Source organism: Antedon bifida, chromosome 8, assembly GCF_963402885.1.
Source record: "Antedon bifida chromosome 8, ecAntBifi1.1, whole genome shotgun sequence".
NCBI lineage: Eukaryota > Metazoa > Echinodermata > Crinoidea > Comatulida > Antedonidae > Antedon > Antedon bifida.
The window spans coordinates 14925857-14947956 of NC_136233.1; the positions used below are offsets into that span (position 1 = coordinate 14925857).

The 22100-nt window shown below is 33.4% G+C and overlaps 2 protein-coding genes across 3 annotated transcripts; both read right to left on the reverse strand.

The window, feature by feature from the left end:
• Positions 1-187: 187 nt before the first annotated feature.
• On the reverse strand, positions 188-12575 carry LOC144851166 (inositol monophosphatase 1-like). 2 transcript variants are annotated; one of them, XM_078708729.1, is made up of 7 exons: positions 12470-12575; positions 8401-8534; positions 7961-8065; positions 2583-2737; positions 2020-2131; positions 1567-1718; positions 188-999 (listed from the first exon to the last, which is right to left on the reverse strand). In XM_078708729.1, exons 1-7 carry the CDS (start codon positions 12539-12541, stop codon positions 893-895), a joined length of 837 nt encoding a protein of 278 aa, XP_078564855.1. In that variant the 5' UTR covers positions 12542-12575; the 3' UTR covers positions 188-892. The 2 variants fall into 2 exon arrangements, with proteins under 2 accessions (XP_078564855.1, XP_078564854.1); XM_078708728.1 differs by lacking the exons at positions 7961-8065; positions 8401-8534; positions 12470-12575 and adding exons at positions 3242-3346; positions 3787-3920; positions 4267-4404 and having other exon boundaries at positions 189-999.
• Positions 12576-13860: 1285 nt separating this feature from the next.
• On the reverse strand, positions 13861-21046 carry LOC144850346 (NEDD8-activating enzyme E1 regulatory subunit-like). Its single transcript, XM_078707610.1, has 14 exons — positions 20955-21046; positions 20402-20566; positions 19960-20062; positions 19434-19513; positions 18809-18918; positions 18437-18546; positions 18137-18199; positions 17359-17574; positions 17053-17186; positions 16583-16658; positions 15957-16083; positions 15476-15612; positions 14734-14804; positions 13861-14275 (listed from the first exon to the last, which is right to left on the reverse strand). The coding sequence occupies exons 1-14, from the start codon at positions 21014-21016 to the stop codon at positions 14116-14118; spliced, it is 1614 nt and encodes a 537-aa protein (XP_078563736.1). The 5' UTR covers positions 21017-21046; the 3' UTR covers positions 13861-14115.
• Positions 21047-22100: the final 1054 nt, after the last annotated feature.

A 22100-nucleotide genomic window follows, 5' to 3' on the forward strand; every position in this document is an offset into this window, starting at 1 on the left:
TTTCACACGCGCCACGCGGTCATGACGCGCCAATATCGACATGCGCGTAGCCGTGTGAAAACGAAACATTGACGTTCTATATTTTGATTTGCCGGCGCCGGAACCGTGTCGGAACAGGTGTGAAAGACCCTTTACTAAATCGACTGATTTTTTCAATACCCATACATTTGAACCAACTTACAAGGATTTTAAATCATTTATTTTCGAATGAATGAATACATCTTACATCCACTTCTAAACCCTATAGTATACATATACAATTAACCTTTAAAATTATTAAAACTTTTCATCAAGTACAAAAAGTGTAAAACATTCTACCAAAATATATTGCCCCGCATTTTTGTGATAAAGGTACTGTAGCATTCAATGAACTGATTTTCTGTAATAAAGGCGGCCCTTGATGTTTGTCCGTAACAATCTGAAGTATACGTATGACACGCCATGTGTGCAAAAATTATTATTTTTAAACAATGTTAAGCCGAATCGCCGTCTAGAACATAGACTACACTTAAAATGAGATTTAATTTTAGGTACATACGATGCCACGTTGTAAACGTGGTACAGGGAATCTTTTAATAATCTTTAACAATCTCTACAAAAGTAGTACACCATCCCTCCAGCTAAAAATACAACAATGTATTATGGTATTAATATACAATATAAACTGTTCATAGTTACATATTATTATCACTTAGAAATAACTGATATTTCAAATTGTTTTTCATTATAGAACACAATTTGTTTTCTGTGTGAATACTGCCTCCTAAATCTCAGTAATAATAGATTATCACGAAAGATACAAGTTTTTTTTTTACTCACAAAGTAAAATTGTTTTGAACCCACATATAAAATAATGTAATCATCACATAGTGATTAATTAAAGTAAAATAATCTAATCTCTTTCATATTCAATAGGTGTTATCAACTTGCTGATGTCTTCCACTATCTTGACACTGCTTCCACCTATCACACGACGCGCCATCAAATCAACTTCACCACCTAAAACAAGGATATTCAAATGCAATTCAATTCTTTTTATTTTAGGTAAATTGCCAAGCGAATTCATTCACTATCCTTCTTAAAGGTAGCAATCCTGTTCACAAGACAAACATAAACAAAGTGGAGTTATACAATGTCATTAGACAAAATCCTGACACTGACAGGACTTGAACCCAGGACCCTTGGATTTGTAGCCAAGCATCATAATCACCAAGCTAAAACACCACTCCAATTATTGTTTATTACAAAAAAAAAACCCACCCACAATAGAGCCACATACCAACTCCGGTTTCAATCTGACCACTTTCTGACAAGACACCTTTTCGCAATCAGGGGTCACTTGTTTCCATCTCGAACGTGCAATAGATAGAAGATTCAACATTTCATTTTTACAATTTTTAGGCTTGCTCTAATTATTATTCCTATCCTACATTTGCCACAGGGATATGGCCCTTCACACTGGCTTGATTCTGCCAAACCTCACGTTCTAAATTCACACATCAATAGGACCTAGCAACCCAGACATAGTTTGAACCCTACAGACAGAAGAAAGAAGCTAAAACTTACCGCCAGGATCTCGTACACAGCCGCCGGCTTCCTGAACGATTATTGTAGCCGCACAATAATCCCAACAATGTAGGCCATATTCAAAGTACGCTTCAGCAGCTCCACGTGCGACGAAAGACATATTGAGGGCAGCAGAACCCATAGAACGTGTACTAAAGGGGATAAGAAAATTCTTGTTACAGTGTGATTCTACATAATATTAAAAATTTAGCTTAAGCACAACAATTATGCCATAAATTTTTACAATGAGTTTGTGTGTCATGCAGTTGTTTATTTGTCTTTTTTTATGGGTTGGTATAAGATAAGCTCTTTTACTTTGGTCCTTGAAACAGCTCCTATTATTGTTATCATTTAAGTTATTGTAAATGTGTGCTTGTTTTTTTTTCTTTGACAGTTTAAAATAAATGTGAATGAATAATATAAAAACACCTAGAATACATTGCCTGAACTTACCCATGTACTTTTCCTTCCTGTACAACTCTGTGTATATTCTGCCTGTTTATCTCCATCTTATCAGCTTCTCTTCCACTTCCAAGTTCATGTATGATCAAACTTTTACAAAGATCTAAACAAGAAGTCAAATCATATATCCTCTGTTATAATCCCATCCCCATGAATACAAAATTGGGCCAACTTTGGACTGTGGGCCTATATCTAGGGAAAGCCTGGTTCAAGAAAAAAATGATTGGTAAGCATTTCTTGAGAGGCCTACATCCCGACCATACCATACCCGGGGATATGCCTGTTTGTGAAATCAGACATAAAGTAGGGGATGGGATTAGACCCAAAGTGGGATTATACCCGAGGATATACGGTAGTAAAACAGGTATATGATAATATATAATAGGTATAATATAGCAGTATATACCCTTCCTTAGGGACATCTTAATTCATGGGACACTTTGCCGTAAAACGATGATGTGAATTTCAACATTACAACCTCTATTCAGGGGACACCTTTGTTAACTTTGTTGGGTGTTCCCTTAACAGGGTTCTATAGTTCATGGACTACAAACCTGTTTGACCAGAAACTTTGATAGGTTTACTGTTAAGAAAAGCACCTCCTCCTTTGATCGCTGTATACATTTCATTCAATATAGGATTGTATACAACTCCAACAACAGCTTGCTTGTTGATTGTTAACCCAATGGACACTGCAACAGTGGGAAAACTGCAAAAGAAATAACAAATTTTTTCTAGCTCCTTTATGCACTTGTAAATTGTATGACCTGCTATACGACCCCTCAGAGAGGTGCGTCATTTACAAATAATTATTGATGCGGGTGTGCTTCAAAAAACCTAGATGGCACTTCACATCAATGAACAATGGTGTTTCAATGTCCGTCACCTCTCCCAAGGGTCGTATAGTGGGTCATACAGTACAATAGACAAGTAAATCACGATAAACTATATCTATCCTTCTTTGAACATTAGCTTTTCAAATAAAAAGTGGCTAATTAAAAATCAATACCACAGACTGTTTTCAAAAGAAATTCTCAGTAGTGGACTATTAAATGTGTATGAACTGTAAAGCTCCGTCTACACTATCAAACTACCAAATATGGTGGTGATATGCCCAAATATGGTAGTGATATGACATTACCATGTTCATATATGGGCACATCGCATTTTTTTGTCACATAATGTTTGATAATGTAGATAGAGCTTTAGGTACCTGTGAACAAAGTTACAAGTTCCATCTACAGGGTCAACCATCCATGTTGCATTGTTTGTGTACTCAACAACCTCACCGTCACTGACCGACTCTTCACCTATAAAACTATAAAAAAAACAAACATTAATATAGCAGTAAATATCCAATTTTTTTTGCAAAACCAAAATAAAAATTATTCAGAATTAATAATTAAATAAAAATGCAACAAAAACAATTAAGCAATAAAATAAAAATTATTCAGAACTAATTAATAATTAAATAAAAATGCAACAAAAACAATTAAGCAATAAAATAAAAATTATTCAGAACTAATTAATAATTAAATAAAAATGCAACAAAAACAATTAAGTAATCGAACAGATGTTAATTTACATGGACAATGAATACATTAATTAATAATTATACCATATGCCACAATTTTCCAAAACCAGAATTTGTCTATAAGATCACTTGTCATACAAATTTAATGTAAACACATTTCTGAAAGAATGATTTTATTAATATAGTTGGCATAGTCCAAGAGTGTTTGTGGGACCTACACTTACCTATGTTGAGGATATTTATTTTTTAATGTAGAAAAAATAAGTTTTTCAACTGCTTTGTCAGTCTCAGTTACCAAATCAGCTGATGATGACTTTGTCTCTATAGATTTTTCTTTGTAGAATGTTTCTATGATGAGCTAATAATAATAAAAATACAGTCAAAAGTATATTAAAATAAAACCGGTTAAGCCCTACTGAAACTATAATAATCATATATCTGGTTGGTTGGTTGGGATGATAGAAGAACTGCTGGCTAACCGGATCCGCCTACCAATACGCTAGGCTTACTCTACACTGGTACTGGGCCTAGGTCTAGTCCCTAGCTTGTAGGACACTGGGCTCTAACTAAGCTAGAGAGGGAGTGGTAGATAAACTAAACGGGCTAGCTAGGCTAGGCGGCCAGGCTAGCCTAACTAAGAAAGCCAGGCATAGGCCTAGCACAGTCAGTAGTAAATAGGTAAGTATATATTATTTTTAACGAACCTCTCCACCAGCCTTTGCTACGTTTATTGCAGATTGTAGATAATCATTTAGATCGTGTCCATCAAAAGCCATAGTTTCTAGTAGTAAATTAAAATAAAACCGTCACGCGTACAATTCAACACAGTTCGTCAACTTTAGGTTTCGCACGTAAAAAAAACAGCAGACGACGGAAATTCTTTTCCCAAATAAACTAGAGAGAGCGCTGTATTAATACATTATTTCAGAGCCATATTTAACATGAATATGCAAGAGGCGATTCCATCCGATCATTTATTATAAATAGCAAAGCTTATAACATAATGTAACTAATAAAAAACAAACTTTAACCGGGTAGCAAATGAAAAGTTAAGGAACCCAACAATATAATATAGTCCATTATTTTATTGTTGTTGTTGGTCACTTTGCCAATCTCGCATGAAACATCATAAATATATTTCTTGCATTAATAATGTAAGCAAACATATATGTGAAAAGTTTGAGTTTAACGTTTTCTTATTTTTTAGCACTCCTCCCATGAACGAGGCAACCGAGTGAAGTTCACAAGCTCCATATCGACACCTATAAAAAGACGTGTTGTGAATTTTAACTTTCCAAAATACAGTCTCTTAGTTATATATTTATTTGCGCGTAGTAGCCGTGTGAAAACGAAAAATTGACGTTCTATTTGATTTGCCGGCGCCGGTGTGATAGACCCTAAATCGACTGACTGACTTTTTCACTACCCATATCTGAGCCAACTTACAAGGTTTTTAAATAATTTATTTTTTAATAAATACATCTTACATCCACTTCTAAACCCTATAGTATACATTATACAATTAACCTTTAAAATGATTAAAACTTGTTATCAAGTACAAAAATGGAAACATTTCTACCAAAATATATTGCCGCGCATTTTTGTGATAAGGTATTGTAGCAATCAATGAAATGATTTTCTGTAATATATAAGGCGGCCCTTGATGTTTAACTATATGAAGTATACGCATGACACGCTATGTGTGCAAAAATTATTATTTTTAACCAATATTAAACCAAATCGTAGACTACACCTAAAATGAGATTCAATTTTTAGGTACGTACGATGCCAGGATGTAAACGTGGTACATGGAATCGTTTTTCTAATAATCTTTAACAATCTCTACAAAAGTAGTACACCATCGCCCTCCAGCTAAAAATACAACATGTATTAATATAAAATATAAGCTTTTCATTTAGTTAAATATTACCACTTACAAATAACTGATATTTTCAAATATTTTTCATTGTAGAAACACTGCCTCCTAAATCTCAGTATCATTAATTATCACAAAAGAAAAAGCTATTTTTTTCTTAATAACAAAGTAAAAATCTTTTGAACCCGTATATAAAATAATGTAATCATCACATAGTGATTAAGTGATTAAGTAAAATAATCTAATCTCTTTCATATTCAATAGGTGTTAGCAACTTGCTGATGTCTTCCACTACCTTGAGACTGCTTCCACCAATCACACGACGCGCCATCAAATCAACTTCACCACCTAAAGGATATTCAAATGCAATTCAATTCTCTTTATTTTAGGCAAATTTGCCAAGGATAACCATAAGCGAATTTTAATTACAAAGTCTTTGGAAGTGTAGTTATAAATTGTCATTAGAACAAATCCTGACACTGACAGGACTTGAACACAGGATCCTTGGATTGATAGTCAAGCATCATAACCACCAAGCTACAACACCACTACAATTATTGTTTATTACGAAAAACCACCCCCAATAGAACCATAGCAGCTCAGGTTTAAATCTGACCTGACCATTTTGGACATCCCCTCTTGACAATCAGGAGTTGCTTGTTTCCATTTAAAAAACAAAACCTAGTCATGCATAGACAGATCCCCCACAATGCAAATGTGCAAAAGATAGAACATTACGTTAAGCAATGCTAACCTTTTACATTTGTTGGGCCCTGGACTCCTTCTAATTGATATTCAAAATTCTGAATTCGCCACAGAGCTATGGTACTTCATACATTTTGCCAAAGTCTCGCATTCTAAATTTACTCACCCAATAAAGACCTGGTAACCAAATTATAGTTTAAACCCTAGAGGAATAAAGATACACACAAGCTAAAACTTACCGCCAGGATCTCGTACACAGCCTCCGGCTTCCTGAATGATTATTGTAGTCGCACAATAATCCCAACAATGTAGGCCATATTCAAAGTACACTTCGGCAGCTCCACGTGCAACGAAAGACATATTGAGGGCACCAGAACCCATAGAACGTGTACTAAAGAGGATAAGATAATCTTGTTTTCTACATAATATTAACAATTTAGCTTAAGCACAGCAACAACGATGCCATAAACTTTCACAATGAGTTTGTGTGTCGTGCATAAGTGAATGTGTATTTGTTAAATGATTTTGTTATGATAATTATTTATATAATCTAACATTATCTAAATCTAAATGATATGTCATGCAGTAGTTTATTTGTCTTTTTTATGGGTTGGTATAAGATAAGTTCTTTTACTTTGATCCTTGAAACAGCTCCTATTACTGTTATCATTTAAGTTATTGTAAATGTATGCTTGTTTTTGTTTTCTTTGACAGTTTAAAATAAATGTGAATGAATAATATAAAAACACCTAGAATAAATTGCCTGTACTTACCCATGTACTTTTCCTTCTTGTACAACTCTGTGTATATTCTGCCTGTTTATCTCCATCTTATCAGCTTCTCTCCCGCTTCCAAGTTCATGTATGATCAAACTTTTACAAAGATCTAAACAAGAAGTCAAATCGTATATCCTCTGTTATAATCCCAACTCTAGAATACAAAATTGGGCCAACTTTAGAGGATGGGCCTATATCCAGGGAAAGCCTGGTTCAAGAAAAAATGATTGGTAAGCATTTCTTGTAAAAACTCATCTAAACAGGCTAGAGAGGCCTACATCCCGACCATACTGAGACTCATACCCAGGGATATGCCTATTTGTGAAATCAGACATAAAGTAGGGGATTGGATTAGACCCAAAGTGGGATTATACCCGAGGATATACGGTAGTAAAACAGGTATATGATAATAGATTAGGTATAATATAGCAGTATAAATCCTTCCTTGGGACATTCATGAGACACTTTGCCGTAAAACGATGATGTGAATTTTAACATTACAACCTGTATTCAGGGGACACCTTTGGTAACTTTGTTGGGTGTTCCCTTAACAGGGTTCTATAGTTCATGGACTACAAACCTGTTTGACCAGAAACTTTGATAGGTTTATTGTTAAGAAAAGCACCTCCTCCTTTGATCGCTGTATACATTTCATTCAATATAGGATTGTATACAACTCCAACAACTGCTTGCTTGTTGATTGTTAACCCAATGGACACTGCAACAGTGGGAAAACTGCAAAAGAAAACTAACTAGTTTGACAAAATATAAGTGTGATGTTCCCAAATATAGTGATATATGGGCACATCATAAAGTTTGATAATGTAAAGCCTGTTTTCCTGTCGACGTTATTCGACGCTATCGTCGTTGATCGTTAACTCAACGACGATCGTTTGAAAACGATCAAGTTGAAATGATAACTATAGCGAGTACCTTTTCCTGTAAATCGTTAACATTTCAGTGTTTACGTAGAAGATCGCCGATTATTGTTAACGATAGCGTCGAATAACGGCTTAAATGTAGACATATAGCTTTCGGTACCTGTGAACAAAGTTACACGTTCCATCCACAGGGTCAACCATCCATGTTGCATTGTCTGTGTACTCAACGGCCTCACCGTCACTGACCGACTCTTCACCTATAAAACTATTTAAAAAAAACACTTTTATATAGTGAGCAAATATCACTTTTTTCAAAACTTAAATATTCAATTAAAAATTATTCAGAGCTTTAATTAATAATTTAACAAAAATGCAACCACCAAAACAATTTTGTAAGCGACCAGATGCTCATTCACAAAGTACAGTGCTATGGACAGTGAATACATTAATTTACTATACCATATGCCACAATATTCCAAAACCTGAATTTGTCTATAAGATCACTGATGATGATACAAATTATTATATTCTTTGAACGCATTTCTGAAAGAATAATGCTCTTATTAATTAAGTCCAAGAGTGTTTGTGGGACCCACTTACCTATGTTGAGGATATTTATTTTTTAATGTAGAAAAAATAAGGTTTTCAACTGCTTTGTCAGTCTCAGTTACCAAATCAGCTGATGATGACTTTGTCTCAATAGATTTTTCTTGGTAGAATGTTTCTATGATGAGCTAATAATAATAATAATAAGACAGTCAAAAGTATATTAAAATAAAACCGGTTAAAATGGATATGAAAGGATTTTAAAATTTCAAAAAAATGACTTTGTATGATTCCGTTTAATGTTAATAAACAACACACACACAATTAGTTTCAAATACCTAGTAGAACTTGAGAAATAAACAAATTAAATTTCGGTATAAAACGTCGGGAAAATGACAACTGACACGCCATCGTAATTTTTATGAACGTTCTATACGCACGTACATGATCGTCAAGTTTTAATTTGAAACACCCAGGGTTAGTTGGGTGTCTAGAAAACTCAGATCTAGAAAACTCAGATATCTGACTTTTCTAGATCTAGAAAACTCAGATCATCAAATGATTGGTTGTTGGTAGGTTATTTGGATCATTCCATTATTAATCTGAAGGTAGGTCATTTGAAATGAAAATAATAGAAAAATTAATGCATACTCGTCTTTATACATATTTAACTAAACATAACATCCTAAATAATCATCAATATGGTTTTCGTAAAAAACACTCTACCTGTCACGCTATGCTTGAACTTATACATTCAATTAATAATGCATTTGAAAATAAAGAATTTTTGTTAAGCACTTTTCTTGATCTATCCAAAGCTTTTGATGTTGTTAATCATAATATTTTACTTTCAAAACTGTTACGTTATGGCATTAGAGGTGTTTCATTAAAATGGTTTATTAGTTATCTTAGTAATCGTAAACAATATGTACAGATTGGTAACTGTAAATCATCGGCAAAGAACGTTCCATGTGGTGTACCACAGGGGTCGGTCCTTGGACCCTTATTATTTCTTATTTACGTAAATGACATAACCTTTGTTAGTGATACACTGAATATTGTTTCCTTTGCCGATGATACAACTTTATTTTATTCAAACAAAAATATTGATTTATTAGTAAATACCTTTAATTTAGAATTAATTAAGATTGAAAATTGGTTCTCTTCTAATAAATTATTGATTAATACTTCAAAAACAAATTTCATTATATTTCACTCCCATCGTAACAGGCATAAATTAAGTAACAAAAACATTCAAGTTGTTCTAAATGGTAAAAATCTGGACCGAAAAAACGAAACTTTATTTCTTGGAATTTTAATTAATGAAAACTTAAATTGGACCGGTCATCAGAAAAATATTTCAATCAAAATGTATAAATGCATTGGTGTTATAAACCAGATAAAATATTTTTTTCCTCAACACATTTTACTTTCTTTGTATAATTCGCTTATATTACCACATTTACTTTATTGCAATATTATATGGGCAGCTGATTATCCTTCAAATTTACATAGAATTTTCATTTTACAAAAACGTGTTGTTCGATTATTAAACTTTGAACAATCTACATCTGCATCAGAACCTTTGTTTAAAAAACTTAAAAATTTTAAAAATATATGACCTTCATAAACTTCAAGTTACTTCTTTTATGTTTGAATATGTTACTGGTTTATTACCAAAGTCTGTTTCAATGTTATTTTCAAATCGTTTATTAGATCATACCTATAACATAAGAAATCCGCATAAATTGTATGTTCCATTTGTTAAACTTAGAAAAAGCCAGTTTTTTATTACTTATTTAGGACCAACGTATTGGAATAATCTAGATTCAACTGCCATAAATCATTTATATACTTTAAATTCATTTAGAAAGCATATAAAAACCCTTTATTTATCTTGTTACCAAACCTACTAAATATGTTGCGCACTGTATAATTTATTTAATTGTATAGGCTACGTTGTATTTGTATATTTATACGGTACCGTTCTTATTTTTGTTTGAATTATTATTATTATTTTAGGGGTCAATGTGAGACAAGTTTTACTTCTAATTTTGATCCCTGAGATGGTCTTATATTAATTGTTTATTATTGTTTATTGTAATATTGTTTGTTATATATTGTGACCATCTTAAATAAATGTTATTGAACTGAACTAAAAAATACTAGAGTATTATTAAAACTGATTACTGTGTACTAATATTGTAACATGTAGAAGCGGCCTAATAATTAATTTTATTCGATTAAGCTAACATACTTGTCCCAGAATAAAAATTTCAAAGAGATAAATAATTACTACCATGCTTTTGCATCAATCAATGATTTACTCCTAAATTCCTATCTCTGTAATACAAAAATTACTTTTAGTGACGTCTCACAAAAAGTTTTTCACACGTTCTCCAGGGGCGTTTTGAGGGCGTTGTCGTCGTCCAAAACATTAAGTTGCAAGCTTAAAACTATTTGATCTACACGTTGAGCCAATAAAATGATATCGTTAGGAACCCTTTCATATCCATTTTAAGTATAAATCAAAGGCATGCACTTTTTACAAATAATTGCAATACCAGTACAACTTTCAATTTCTGCTGTAAACACAGACAAATTTTCATTGTATGATACTGTATTATCCTACTTAAAAGCAATAACCATATCCATTAATCCACCATTAAACTGACCATATTCAAAGCAAAAATGGTCTGAGGTCTGATCGCAAAAAAGAACACTAAAAGTATGCGGGGTGTAATTAAAATACAAAAGTGCATTTTAATGGGAGTAAATCATCCTCAATTCACTTTCATATATTGTCAGGTACCTGGTAATCTAATCTGGGGTGGATTAAAAGGCTTTAACAAACCCTTTCATATCCATTTTAAGTATGAATCAAAGGCATGCACTTTTGCTTTTTTTCCATAATGAATAGTTAGCTTATCTCTGTGGTCTGATCGCAACAAAGAATACAAGAGCCAATTGGGTACAACGTCGATGAAAATAAATTCCAGTATTCTGTGGTATTAAAATAATAGGTTTAAAGAAAATGCTATTATTACGTTGGCTATAGAAAAGATATTTTTGCATTCGAGCTCGTCGGAGGTCAGGACGTCCAATGTCATGGGTTGACCGGAATAAAATTATTAATTGGACAACATAGAGTACAAATACTCGGCCGTACCCTATGTAACTGAGTTGTTGGTGGGACAATGTTAACTTATATGACTTCTAATACCCTGTTTGGAAGTACGTACAGAAATTAGCAATCCTAGTTCGACTAATGGCACCGAGAAACAAAGACATTTAAGATGGTTTTTTTAAATAGGCCTACACCAGTTTATAGTTGTAATTATAGACATGTTTAGAAGGAGAATCCGTAATTGTTAAAATCGTGAATATTGTAAGGTTAATATAATATAAAGTGTAACTAATTCGATTATCAAAGTAGCATACCATTAAGACAGGGTTTAGAGACATCAGAGTCATCAAATACGACCAAAATCGTTTATACAGGCATATGGTATTAAGTTTTTAAGAGAATGTTACCTTCGCTAGAAGTTTCGAGAGTGATTGAAAATGCTCTAAAGAGAGTGTTAACAAAATATGAATCAAATTAATAGTTAGAACTAATGCCTTGTATCTGGTGAAACTCAAATAAGCTCAGAGAGCTTTAAGACAGGTTCCACCAGGAAAAAAAGTTTTTATAAAAAATTCGGATAGACAAAAAGGGGTTAATTAGCCGTTTGGTTCTTGACATGAATAACACCATTTTTGAAGTGGTCACTTGGGACTACTGTCTCGGGCAACTTACAAGATAAAGTTGCTGTCATTGCTGTTTTAACATCGTATACACATATGCGGACAATGTCCAACAACTTTTATCCGTGTGGCTTTTCACATGATTAAATCCATTTTTACCCCTCCTATTTGGTTTCCCAAGGGAAAATTTACAGGATATGACCCGGCAGCAATATTGATTATTGAATCTTAGTTATATATCTACATAATCAGCCAATCAAACCTTTTGTGGCTTTTCACATAAATAAACTTTCTGGTCTACTAGGCTCAGTAGCTGCTAGCCTAACTAAGAAAGTCCGGCCTAAATAGTTAAGTATATATATTATTTTTAACGAACCTCTCCACCAGCCTTTGCTACGTTTATTGCAGATTGTAGATAATCATTTAGATCGTGTCCATCAAAAGCCATAGTTTCTAGTAGTAAATTAAAATAAAACCGGCACACAGTTCCGTCAACTTTGGGTTTCTCACGCAAAAAAAGAGCAGACGACGGAATTCTGTATTATGCTGTATTACTCACAGTAACTCACCGTAACACCACTCTAAATGAGTGGTGCAAGATGCAGGTGTGCCGGTCGTGGCCCTCTATTAGCCTCCCTCGTCTTCTGGAATTGTCTCTTAAATAGTATGGTTGTGTCGACTTCTACTGTACTGGCAGGGAGAGCATTCTATGAATTTACGACTCGTTGGGTAATTTAATCGAGCATTATTCTTTTTCAATTTATGTTTATGAACCCTAGTGGCGGTATATTCAGACTTATGAAAAGTAAATCACTATCAATAGCCTCTTTGTTAGAAAGAATATTATGTTTGAATCATGTTCCCTCTATGTCGTCTTTCTTCTAAGGTTGTTAAATTAAAAACTTTTAACCTATCTACATAGGACATGCCATGCAAACTAGGTGGTAGCCTAGTTGCTCTCCTCTGAACTTTTTCTAATAAAAGAATATCTTTCCTTAGTTGAGGAGACCATGCCTGGACTGCAAATTCAAAATGAGGCCTGACTAATCCAATATAAAGCGATTTAATCGTATCAACTGATTTATATTTAATGGATCTTTTAATAGTACCTAAAACTCGATTTGCAGTTTTGGTTGCTGCTATACATTGTTTACTAGTCTTAAGAGATTTATCAATAATCACTCCCAAGCCTTTTTGTTCTGTTACTTCATCTAGGATAACCCCATCAAGTTCATAAGAATGATTCGGATTATTAAATCCTAGGTGCATGACATTGCATTTACTAATATCAAAGGTGGCGGGGATTCACGATACCAAAGTGTTGATAAAAGGAGGTTTTCTATTATGTCCTCTCAATTTTAAAGGAATGTTATCCATTAGAACAGAACTATAAACATCTTCAAATGTTGACCATGACTCGGATATAGATGGAAGTTCAGTTAGACTGGGCCAATCCACTTCTACAAGCACATAATATTATTCCATTTGGCTGTCCTAAAATCAGACATATTCGGTACAATCATTAATTTTAGAATATCATGATCACTAGACCCAAGTCTACCACCACAAGCAACATCAGACACCATATTAGGTTCATTAGTAAAAATAAGATCCAAAATGTCCTCTAGTCGCTGATTCAACATGTTGGGTGAGATATGCATCTTGAACAAAATCCAGAAAATCCTTACCATCCAAATTAGACTCTAAGTTTTCCCAATCAATACCCGGAAAATTAATAAATATTTAACATTAATATGCAAGAGACCATTCCGTCCGATCGATCATTTATTACAAATAGCAAGGCCTATTATAACATAACAAATAAAAAACAAACTGTAACTGGTTGCGAATGAAAAATCGAGGAACCCAATAATACTATATAATAATATAGCCTATTATTTTATTGTCGCTTTACAGTTGTCACATGAAACATCATTCTTGCATAATAATGTAAAAGTCTTTTCAATTTAACGTTTCTCTTATTTTTTTTTAGCACAGTTCTCTTGTTCTAAATGGGTTTGTTTAAAGTTGGAAAGTTGCTGAAGTAGTTGTCATAGCATTGTAAAGGTATGTATTGTTAAATGGGACAAACTGATTGGTTACAATTTTGATAACTTCTTGTGCTGCAACTCCTCCCATGAACGAGGCAACCGAGTGAAGTTCACAAGCTCCATATCGACACCTAGAAAAAGACGTGTTGTGAATTTTAATTTTCCAAAATATACAGTCTCTTAGTTATATAAATCCAAAGGCAAAATACTGAAAAAAATGACTAAGCTGTGGGTATCAGTGGCTGGATCTCAATGGAGATACAAAAAAGCAAAACAGCTAGAAAAGGCAACACTAGCCCTTCATCAGTGCAAGTGAAGGTACTTGGACAAAGATAGATAGATATATCAGGCAAGCGCTGCCTGATTGGACAGGTATAAAAGAAATATTTATTTTTCCATTAATATTACCACCGCCTTTTGATCAGTCTGTCTGCGTGTTTGTCAGCACGATATTACGTAAAAACTATACTGACATATCTTTACCAAATGTTGATCATAGATAGAATTTAATCTACGGAAGACTCCATTTTGGAGGTTTGCTATAGTTACATCTAACTGTTATAAGTATTTTCAAAAAAAGCAATCTTACAGTTCTTGTATATAATCTTCTTTAGGTAAAGCTCCCAATGTCAATTCTTGCAATATACTGCAAACACAACTCTATTGTAGTAAATAATAACATTACATTAGCTAAACCTTAGATAATACATCCAGCATATAACATTATACTAATTGAACAACTGTGTTTAACTACTGTGGAGTAGCTGTGCGTCAGAGAGTTGAGTAATTGGTCAGATGTTTTGCCCCACTCTGACGTAATTTGTACTTTATACTAAGTACATTGCAAAAACAGTGGTTAAACACAATTCCAACCCTGTTGGTGCAGTACCCATCAGTGCGGGCTTGGTGGTCTAGAGGGGGTCTAGAGGTATGAACTCCAGGCTCTAGTGATCTGGAGGTTGTGGGTTTGAGTGTTCTCAATGTACTTTAGTATAAAGTACAAATTACGTCACAGTGGTGCAAAACATCTACCAATTAATTGAACAACGTTAATATTTGGTTCAAGATAAAAGTAATAATCAGTGATAGGTACACCCTCCACAAGATTTATTTTTCATCTTTCTGGGCTTGTACCTTCTTCTTTCTAAATTTTTTTTATATATATTGTACATTGAAATCAATTTTGTAACATTGAAAGGAGTAAATAAATGTTGCTTTGATTGATTGATTGATATATCACTGTATATGGATAGGTAACTATTTTTTATTGTAATATTCTTAACTTTTGGATTTTTAACAACACAAGAAAAAAAAAGATTTTGTGTACTTACTTTTAACTTGACTGAGTCACTGTCAACTTGATCGTCATAAGTGCCCGGGAAATAACTATATTGACTGTAGAATTTATCTGCTGCCCTCAACATTATGTACCAGTAAATTTCACTATCAGGGTTTTCAAAATTCATTGCTATTTAAATACAAAAACAAAATTGTTATGTCGTACCTTCTCCAAATTTAGATTTGTTGAGATGAAGTGCGATTTAAATTGAAACTGAGCATGTTATTTAATACCTGAATAATTAGGCCTAAACAGTATTATAATAATACTGTAAAACTCCTCCTTTTGGACACTTGTGAAACGATGAAGAGCCACTATATTTGTTAACACTACGGTCAACCTATATTCAGGGGACACTCCCATTAAGCAGACACTTTGTTGGGTTAGGCATTTTGTTGGGTCCCAGAGGTGTCCCCTTAATGAGGTTCTACTGTATACAAGTTAATTGATACTAAAAGAAATAGCTTATTTACATATTTCTTGTGTAGCTGCAGAATCCGGGGAATATTCCTGTGTCAAAGATCGGCATCGGATGACACGGAGGAAGGCAGAATTTTTACAGAAAAGTTTGATTTCATTATCTTGTATGGTGTCGGAAGCCTGTACAAGCAAATGTAAATGAATTGTTTAATAAATTGAAATAATATATTATATATAATAATTTTGGAATAATAATGTTAAAAAACTTTGTCAGTTGGTCAGTTTGTCCAACACAATGCACAATGGGTTGGTTTAAAGCTCTGTCCACACTATCAATTTATGTAACAACAAAATGTGATGTGCCCATATATGGACATGATGTCATATCACTACCATATTTGAGCATATCACTACTATATTTGGGCACATCACACATTTTTGTTTGATAGTGTAAACAGAGCTTAAGTCAAGCAGTCAATCTACCAAACATAATCATTGGTTGATCATAATCAATCTGAAAATCATTTCATTGGTCAGTTTGTAAGCCGATCAGTCAATACAACGCAATCATTATTCTTTGGTCTCTAAGTCAGTCTACCAAACACAATTAGTGCCTTGGCTCAATAGAAAATATAAATTCATTTTTTTAATTCAAGAATCGAAGCAAAAATATTTTTACTTTTCCAAGAGATGTTAAAATTTGTTGCACTCTTGAAGTAACAGCTATGCAATCTGTCCTTGCTTGCTCCTTATATCTAAATAATATAAAAAGTGTATACAAATTAATAATGAATAGCTAACAATAAACAATCAATTGCGAATTCATTTTTTTTCTAGCAGTTTAGTCTAGGTTATAGATCGTATTAATATTAGCAAAAAGATAAATGTTAAATATTTTGGCACATATATATAATATGGCACATATATATAATACTTGAGCTCACAAATACATATTTTCAAGAAAAGAATTGAAATGCTGACGTGTGGGCTAACAAAAACAAGACAATACAGACTTAGGGCAAGTCTACTAGCAGTTAGACCAAGTATGGTACGCTAATGTAAAAGGAGTTTTATTGCACAATCTATGGGGTCACTACAATACTATTCATTTGGATTTTAAATCAGATAAAAATATAGTATAAAACTCACATATTTTGAAGTTGTATGTATCTTTTTGAATCTGCCGTCATGTCTGGTATTGCCCCCCTGAGTGGTAACATCCCATTGCCTTCATTTGCAATAAATTGTTTTAAAGCCTGCGCCATAATCCAAAACGATGAACTCTACATAAATATTTGAATAGATATGACAGAAAGGTCAGCAATAGAAAAACAAATGTGAATGTGAAGCTTAAAACCGGTTTTCCACTGGACGAATTTATTCATGCGAATCGAAAGTGTAATGCGCATGCGTATTAATAATTTCATCTATTTAAAAAAAAATCTAAATGTGTACCTCAGATGATAAATTTGTACATGCTGGATCATCAATTATTCCTTGAACCTCAGAGGGTATTTTACTAGGATTGAGGGCAGTATTAACGGCCATAATAGCCTCATCAAAGTTCTCTTCATCCTCGGGAACACCATGCTCATTCTTTCGTATTCCACTTCTTAATAGATCTTTAAAGCTCGTCTTTTCTTTGTAATTTTTCGGAACCTGTCCATTGTGCTACAGAAAATCATGTAAAACACACAAAATAGTTTACTAAAATAAAGGCAAAGTTTTGTTATGCACCCACTGCAGTTCCTTTTGTTATACCCCATGTGGCATGCTACTACAATACTCACTGCAGCCCCTTTGTTACACCCCCTTTGTGGCTACAATAGACTCACTGCAGCCCATTTTGTTATGCCCCTTGTGGCATGCTACTACAATAGACTCACTGCAGCCCATTTTGTTATGCCCATTGCTTGTGGCATGCTACTACAATAGACTCACTGCAGCCCATTTTGTTATGCTCCTTGTGGCATGCTACTACAATAGACTCACTGCAGCCCATTTTATTATGCCCCTTATGGCATGCTACTACAATAGACCAACTGCAGACCGTTTGTTATGCCCCCTGTGGCATGCTACTACAATAGACCCACTGCAGAAACATCAATCAATTATAATATGTTATTGTAATGCAAGTTTCATAATAAGATGAATTCTGAATATTATAACTTTAAACTAAAATCTTTAAACATTTTTTTTTTAAATTAAAAAAATATAAACCACAGCAACTTACCATTTCTTTCCATTTCTCTAAGAATTTATACAATAATACCAAATATGGTGTGTGCATATGCTCCTATGTGAAAAAAGAGCGAAAGAATGATTGGTGCTAAACAATAGAAGTTGTCAATGCCAAAGACAACACATTCAATAAATATGCATACAATTGCATACATTATGATTATTGATAAGTAAACAAAATCAAATTATTGATTAAATAATATTTTTAATTTATTAATTCTGATGATTTTACCAGATTATTATATTATTATGAAACTGCAATGGAATCTACCTTTACAACATATGTAAATACCTGTTTAGTCATTGCTTCCAAATCTAATGAATGTGCATATTCAACGAGCCCAGCAAGAGGTTTGTCCAATCGGAGATCCTCATGTGCGTTGTCAGGTTGAGATTCAATAACTACATGAAAGAGGCAACACAATTGGTTAATATTCATTAAAGTCTGTGACTAAAGATCTGTCTGCACTATCAAACTAGTTTGACAAAAAAGTGTGCCCAAATATGATAGTGATATGCCCAAATATGGTAGTAATATGACCTCATCATGTCCATATATGGACACATCACATGTTGTTGTCACATAAAGTTTGATAGTGTAGACAGAGAGTGCTTAAAATTTGTTGATACCAATTTGGTCTATTAAGATGTTCTACTACAGTACCTGTGTGTTCTTTCACTACCAGCCTCATGTAGCCTATCATGCCATAACTTCTACACACAAGTAATGGTATATCTGCAGCATATAGAATAGATGACAGGTCTAGTAATGTTCTAAAAAAAAACAAACAAGAAATCCACAAATAAATTTGGGCCTTTATATGTTAGAACAGCCATTAATTGCGAAAAATGTGTTTTTTAGACCAATTTCTTTGTGCCGATTTTGGTAATTCTCTGGCATATTCTGTACGTCACTATCAATTCCCATAAAGTTCATAATGAATTCACTCATTTATATAGATGTCCATTGAAGAGGTAACCCACTAGTATACTATATATCTATAATATAATTTTACTGATTTCATTGTCATTTTTTTAGTAATCTTCTTTGTTTATAAATGTATATAAACTTTGTGCTAGGCATATGTACTGCATTATGTTACTTATTTTCATAACAGTCTGTTAAATTAAGATGATAAGATAATGTATATAATTTAGTATGTGTTTGTAAATCTACTCGTGTGGTGGGTTACAGTGAGATTCCATTCATTAATACAATAATACAGTTTGCTTATGAGCAGCTGGGTGTCAAAGTTCAACCAATCACAATGCCTATCTAAATAATTTACCTTTCAACAAGACTGGTGACAATCACAATTGTGAAACTTTTCAGATATTCAGGATTATTTTCTAGAATCTGTTCTGGTGACTAAAATTAAAAAGAATCAAATAATTTTTTTAGATTTGAAAATGAATGTTTATACAAGTTACAAATTTTGTTTTAATTGTTGGAAATATATAACTTGATAAAAATAAAAAAAACACCCAATAATCTACTTCACAAACCCCATTACAAAAAAGTGTTCACCAGAGTATTAATGCTTGGCCATGATCTCCACTATCAAAGTTTACCTGACAACAAAAATATGATGTGCCCAAATATGGACATGATGATGTCATATCTCTACCATATTTGGGCATATCACTGCCATATTTGGGCACATCACACTTTTTTTACTAGTTTGATAGTGTAGGCAGTACAATATTTTTTTATATACTGTAAATAAAATAAATCATGCAAATGATAAATTAAGTAAATGTAATAACAATTATTTTGAAATTATCATAAAGAGGGAATTAGACGGCCTTTTATACCTCTTCTACAGCATTACCAGTGACATCATTATTAAGCTCCAGTAGTAACTCTGTAGCCACCTGAGCACGTGATTTTCCAATGCTATCTTGAGTTAGGAAAAAACTGAAAGAAACAGATCAATATCTAATTAATTTTCATAAGTTGTTTTTGCAAATTCATTTTTAATGTTGTTCACAAGAGCGCAATTTATGTAACAATTTATCTAATAAACATGATGTTTGATTTGTAGGAGGCAAGTCTGGCTTCTAGGCCAAAATTTGTAAAAAGATAAATATTTTGGCACATATTGCGTTTCATAAGTATAATACATGAGCTTGTAAACAGATATCGAAACACGGACTGGCGCCATGGTGGAATAACATAGAAAATACAATAAATACAGACTTGGGGCAAGTCTATAAGTAAAGTAGGAGGAGGTCTAACAATAACCGTAAACCTTACTTGTTACCAACATCTTCTCCTTTTACTTTGTTTCCATCAATAATTGTGAATGAACCAATTCCTGGAAGAATAAGATTCTTCAGGATCTCAGTACCTGTGGCTGAAGCATTAATCAAACAGATTTTAGCATTTTCCAATAATGCTTGGCCATGATCTCCCCATAATCTAAAAAATGATATCAAATAAAATATTATGATGATGCAAATGAGATAAAACAAAATAATTAAAAATTACCTAGGCCTAGGCGGCCTACTACAAACAAGAATATATGAGAAAAGATGATCCGGATAAGTACGATATTTATAAAAACATCTAGGCTAGTCTAGCATAGGCCTTCCTTTTTTTGGTGGATTTTGGGCCCGAACGTCCAATTCACACTCTTCTTGGCCCGATCGGCCACCATCCCATGTGTCGTCTTCCTATGATCGTCGTCTGACTCGACTAGGCCTAGAAAATCTAGGCTAATAATTATACCATAGAGTATCTATCTGTCTTATGTTTAAAGTTAGAACAACTTCACTGTCAACTGTTTCAAAGCAATCAAGAAAATTACCTTAATTGGCGGTCATATTTTGCTTTTTTATCAACATTCTTCCGATTGACGGGCGCAGCCATTTTTTTTTAGCTTTTTCTATAAGAGGCGCGCCACCAATGTACGAGGATGAATTTAAACTTAGATGGAAAAGTAATGGAAGAAGTATAGACCAGGCCCAGGTGGAAATTTAATTAACAAGGCCAACAGCCATAAGTCGCGTGCTGAAACGCATAGTGATACCAGACCGACCGACCGACCGACCGACCGACAGAGTGAACTATAGAGTCGCGTCCACGCGACTAAAAACGGAACCACTGTTTCTGAGAGAATGTGTAACAATTGGTTTCCAATTGTATTGCTATCTTGGACATCATATTTAAAGATTGCATGAAGGCTGGACAAAATAAAAATCCACTGCTTGTTCAAACAAAAATACAAATCAATTTGCCTCTGCGTCACATGAATCATTGTTGACATGACACAAGTGTTTATATTATCAAGTACGATTAGGTTGTATTTGAGAAGTAAATAGTTCATGGTATTTAACGGGTTATCTAATCAATGTTGGGATTGCGGCCAATTCAGGTTTTAGGCAAGCAGACCTTTGTTTTCATACATTCATAAACCGAATTACAAGCATGACAAACATATTGCTCTATTTGTTGTAGTTCAAATAACACCATCTGTTAAAACGTGTTTACTAATAAAATGTAACTATTGGAATGAGGAGGACAATACCCTATCGAATCCAGATATTTGTTCGAATCTGTTCCATTAAGAAATGAAAATGGTGTCACCAAAGAATACGTTACAATTTCTGAAGGTAAGACGTTTAAATTATTCAAAGTGATTGGGCATAATATAGTATATCAATACTGATACTGATATCAATCAATGGATTGCTAACGGTATTTAATAAATATATAAAATAGGAGGCCGTACATTTAAAGTGACCCATCATTATTGTAAGATCATCATAGGTTTGAATTTGTTAAATAAGTTGCTTATTACAGAAAAAGCAACAAGTAACATTTCTAAAAAATCTGGAGCGTACAACGTTTAGGCCTAGAAAACAAAATATTCGTTCTTTGATTGTTAAAATTAGGATCCAGATATGGGTAAATTAATTTAATAACTAACAACTATACCGACTAATTCATATCT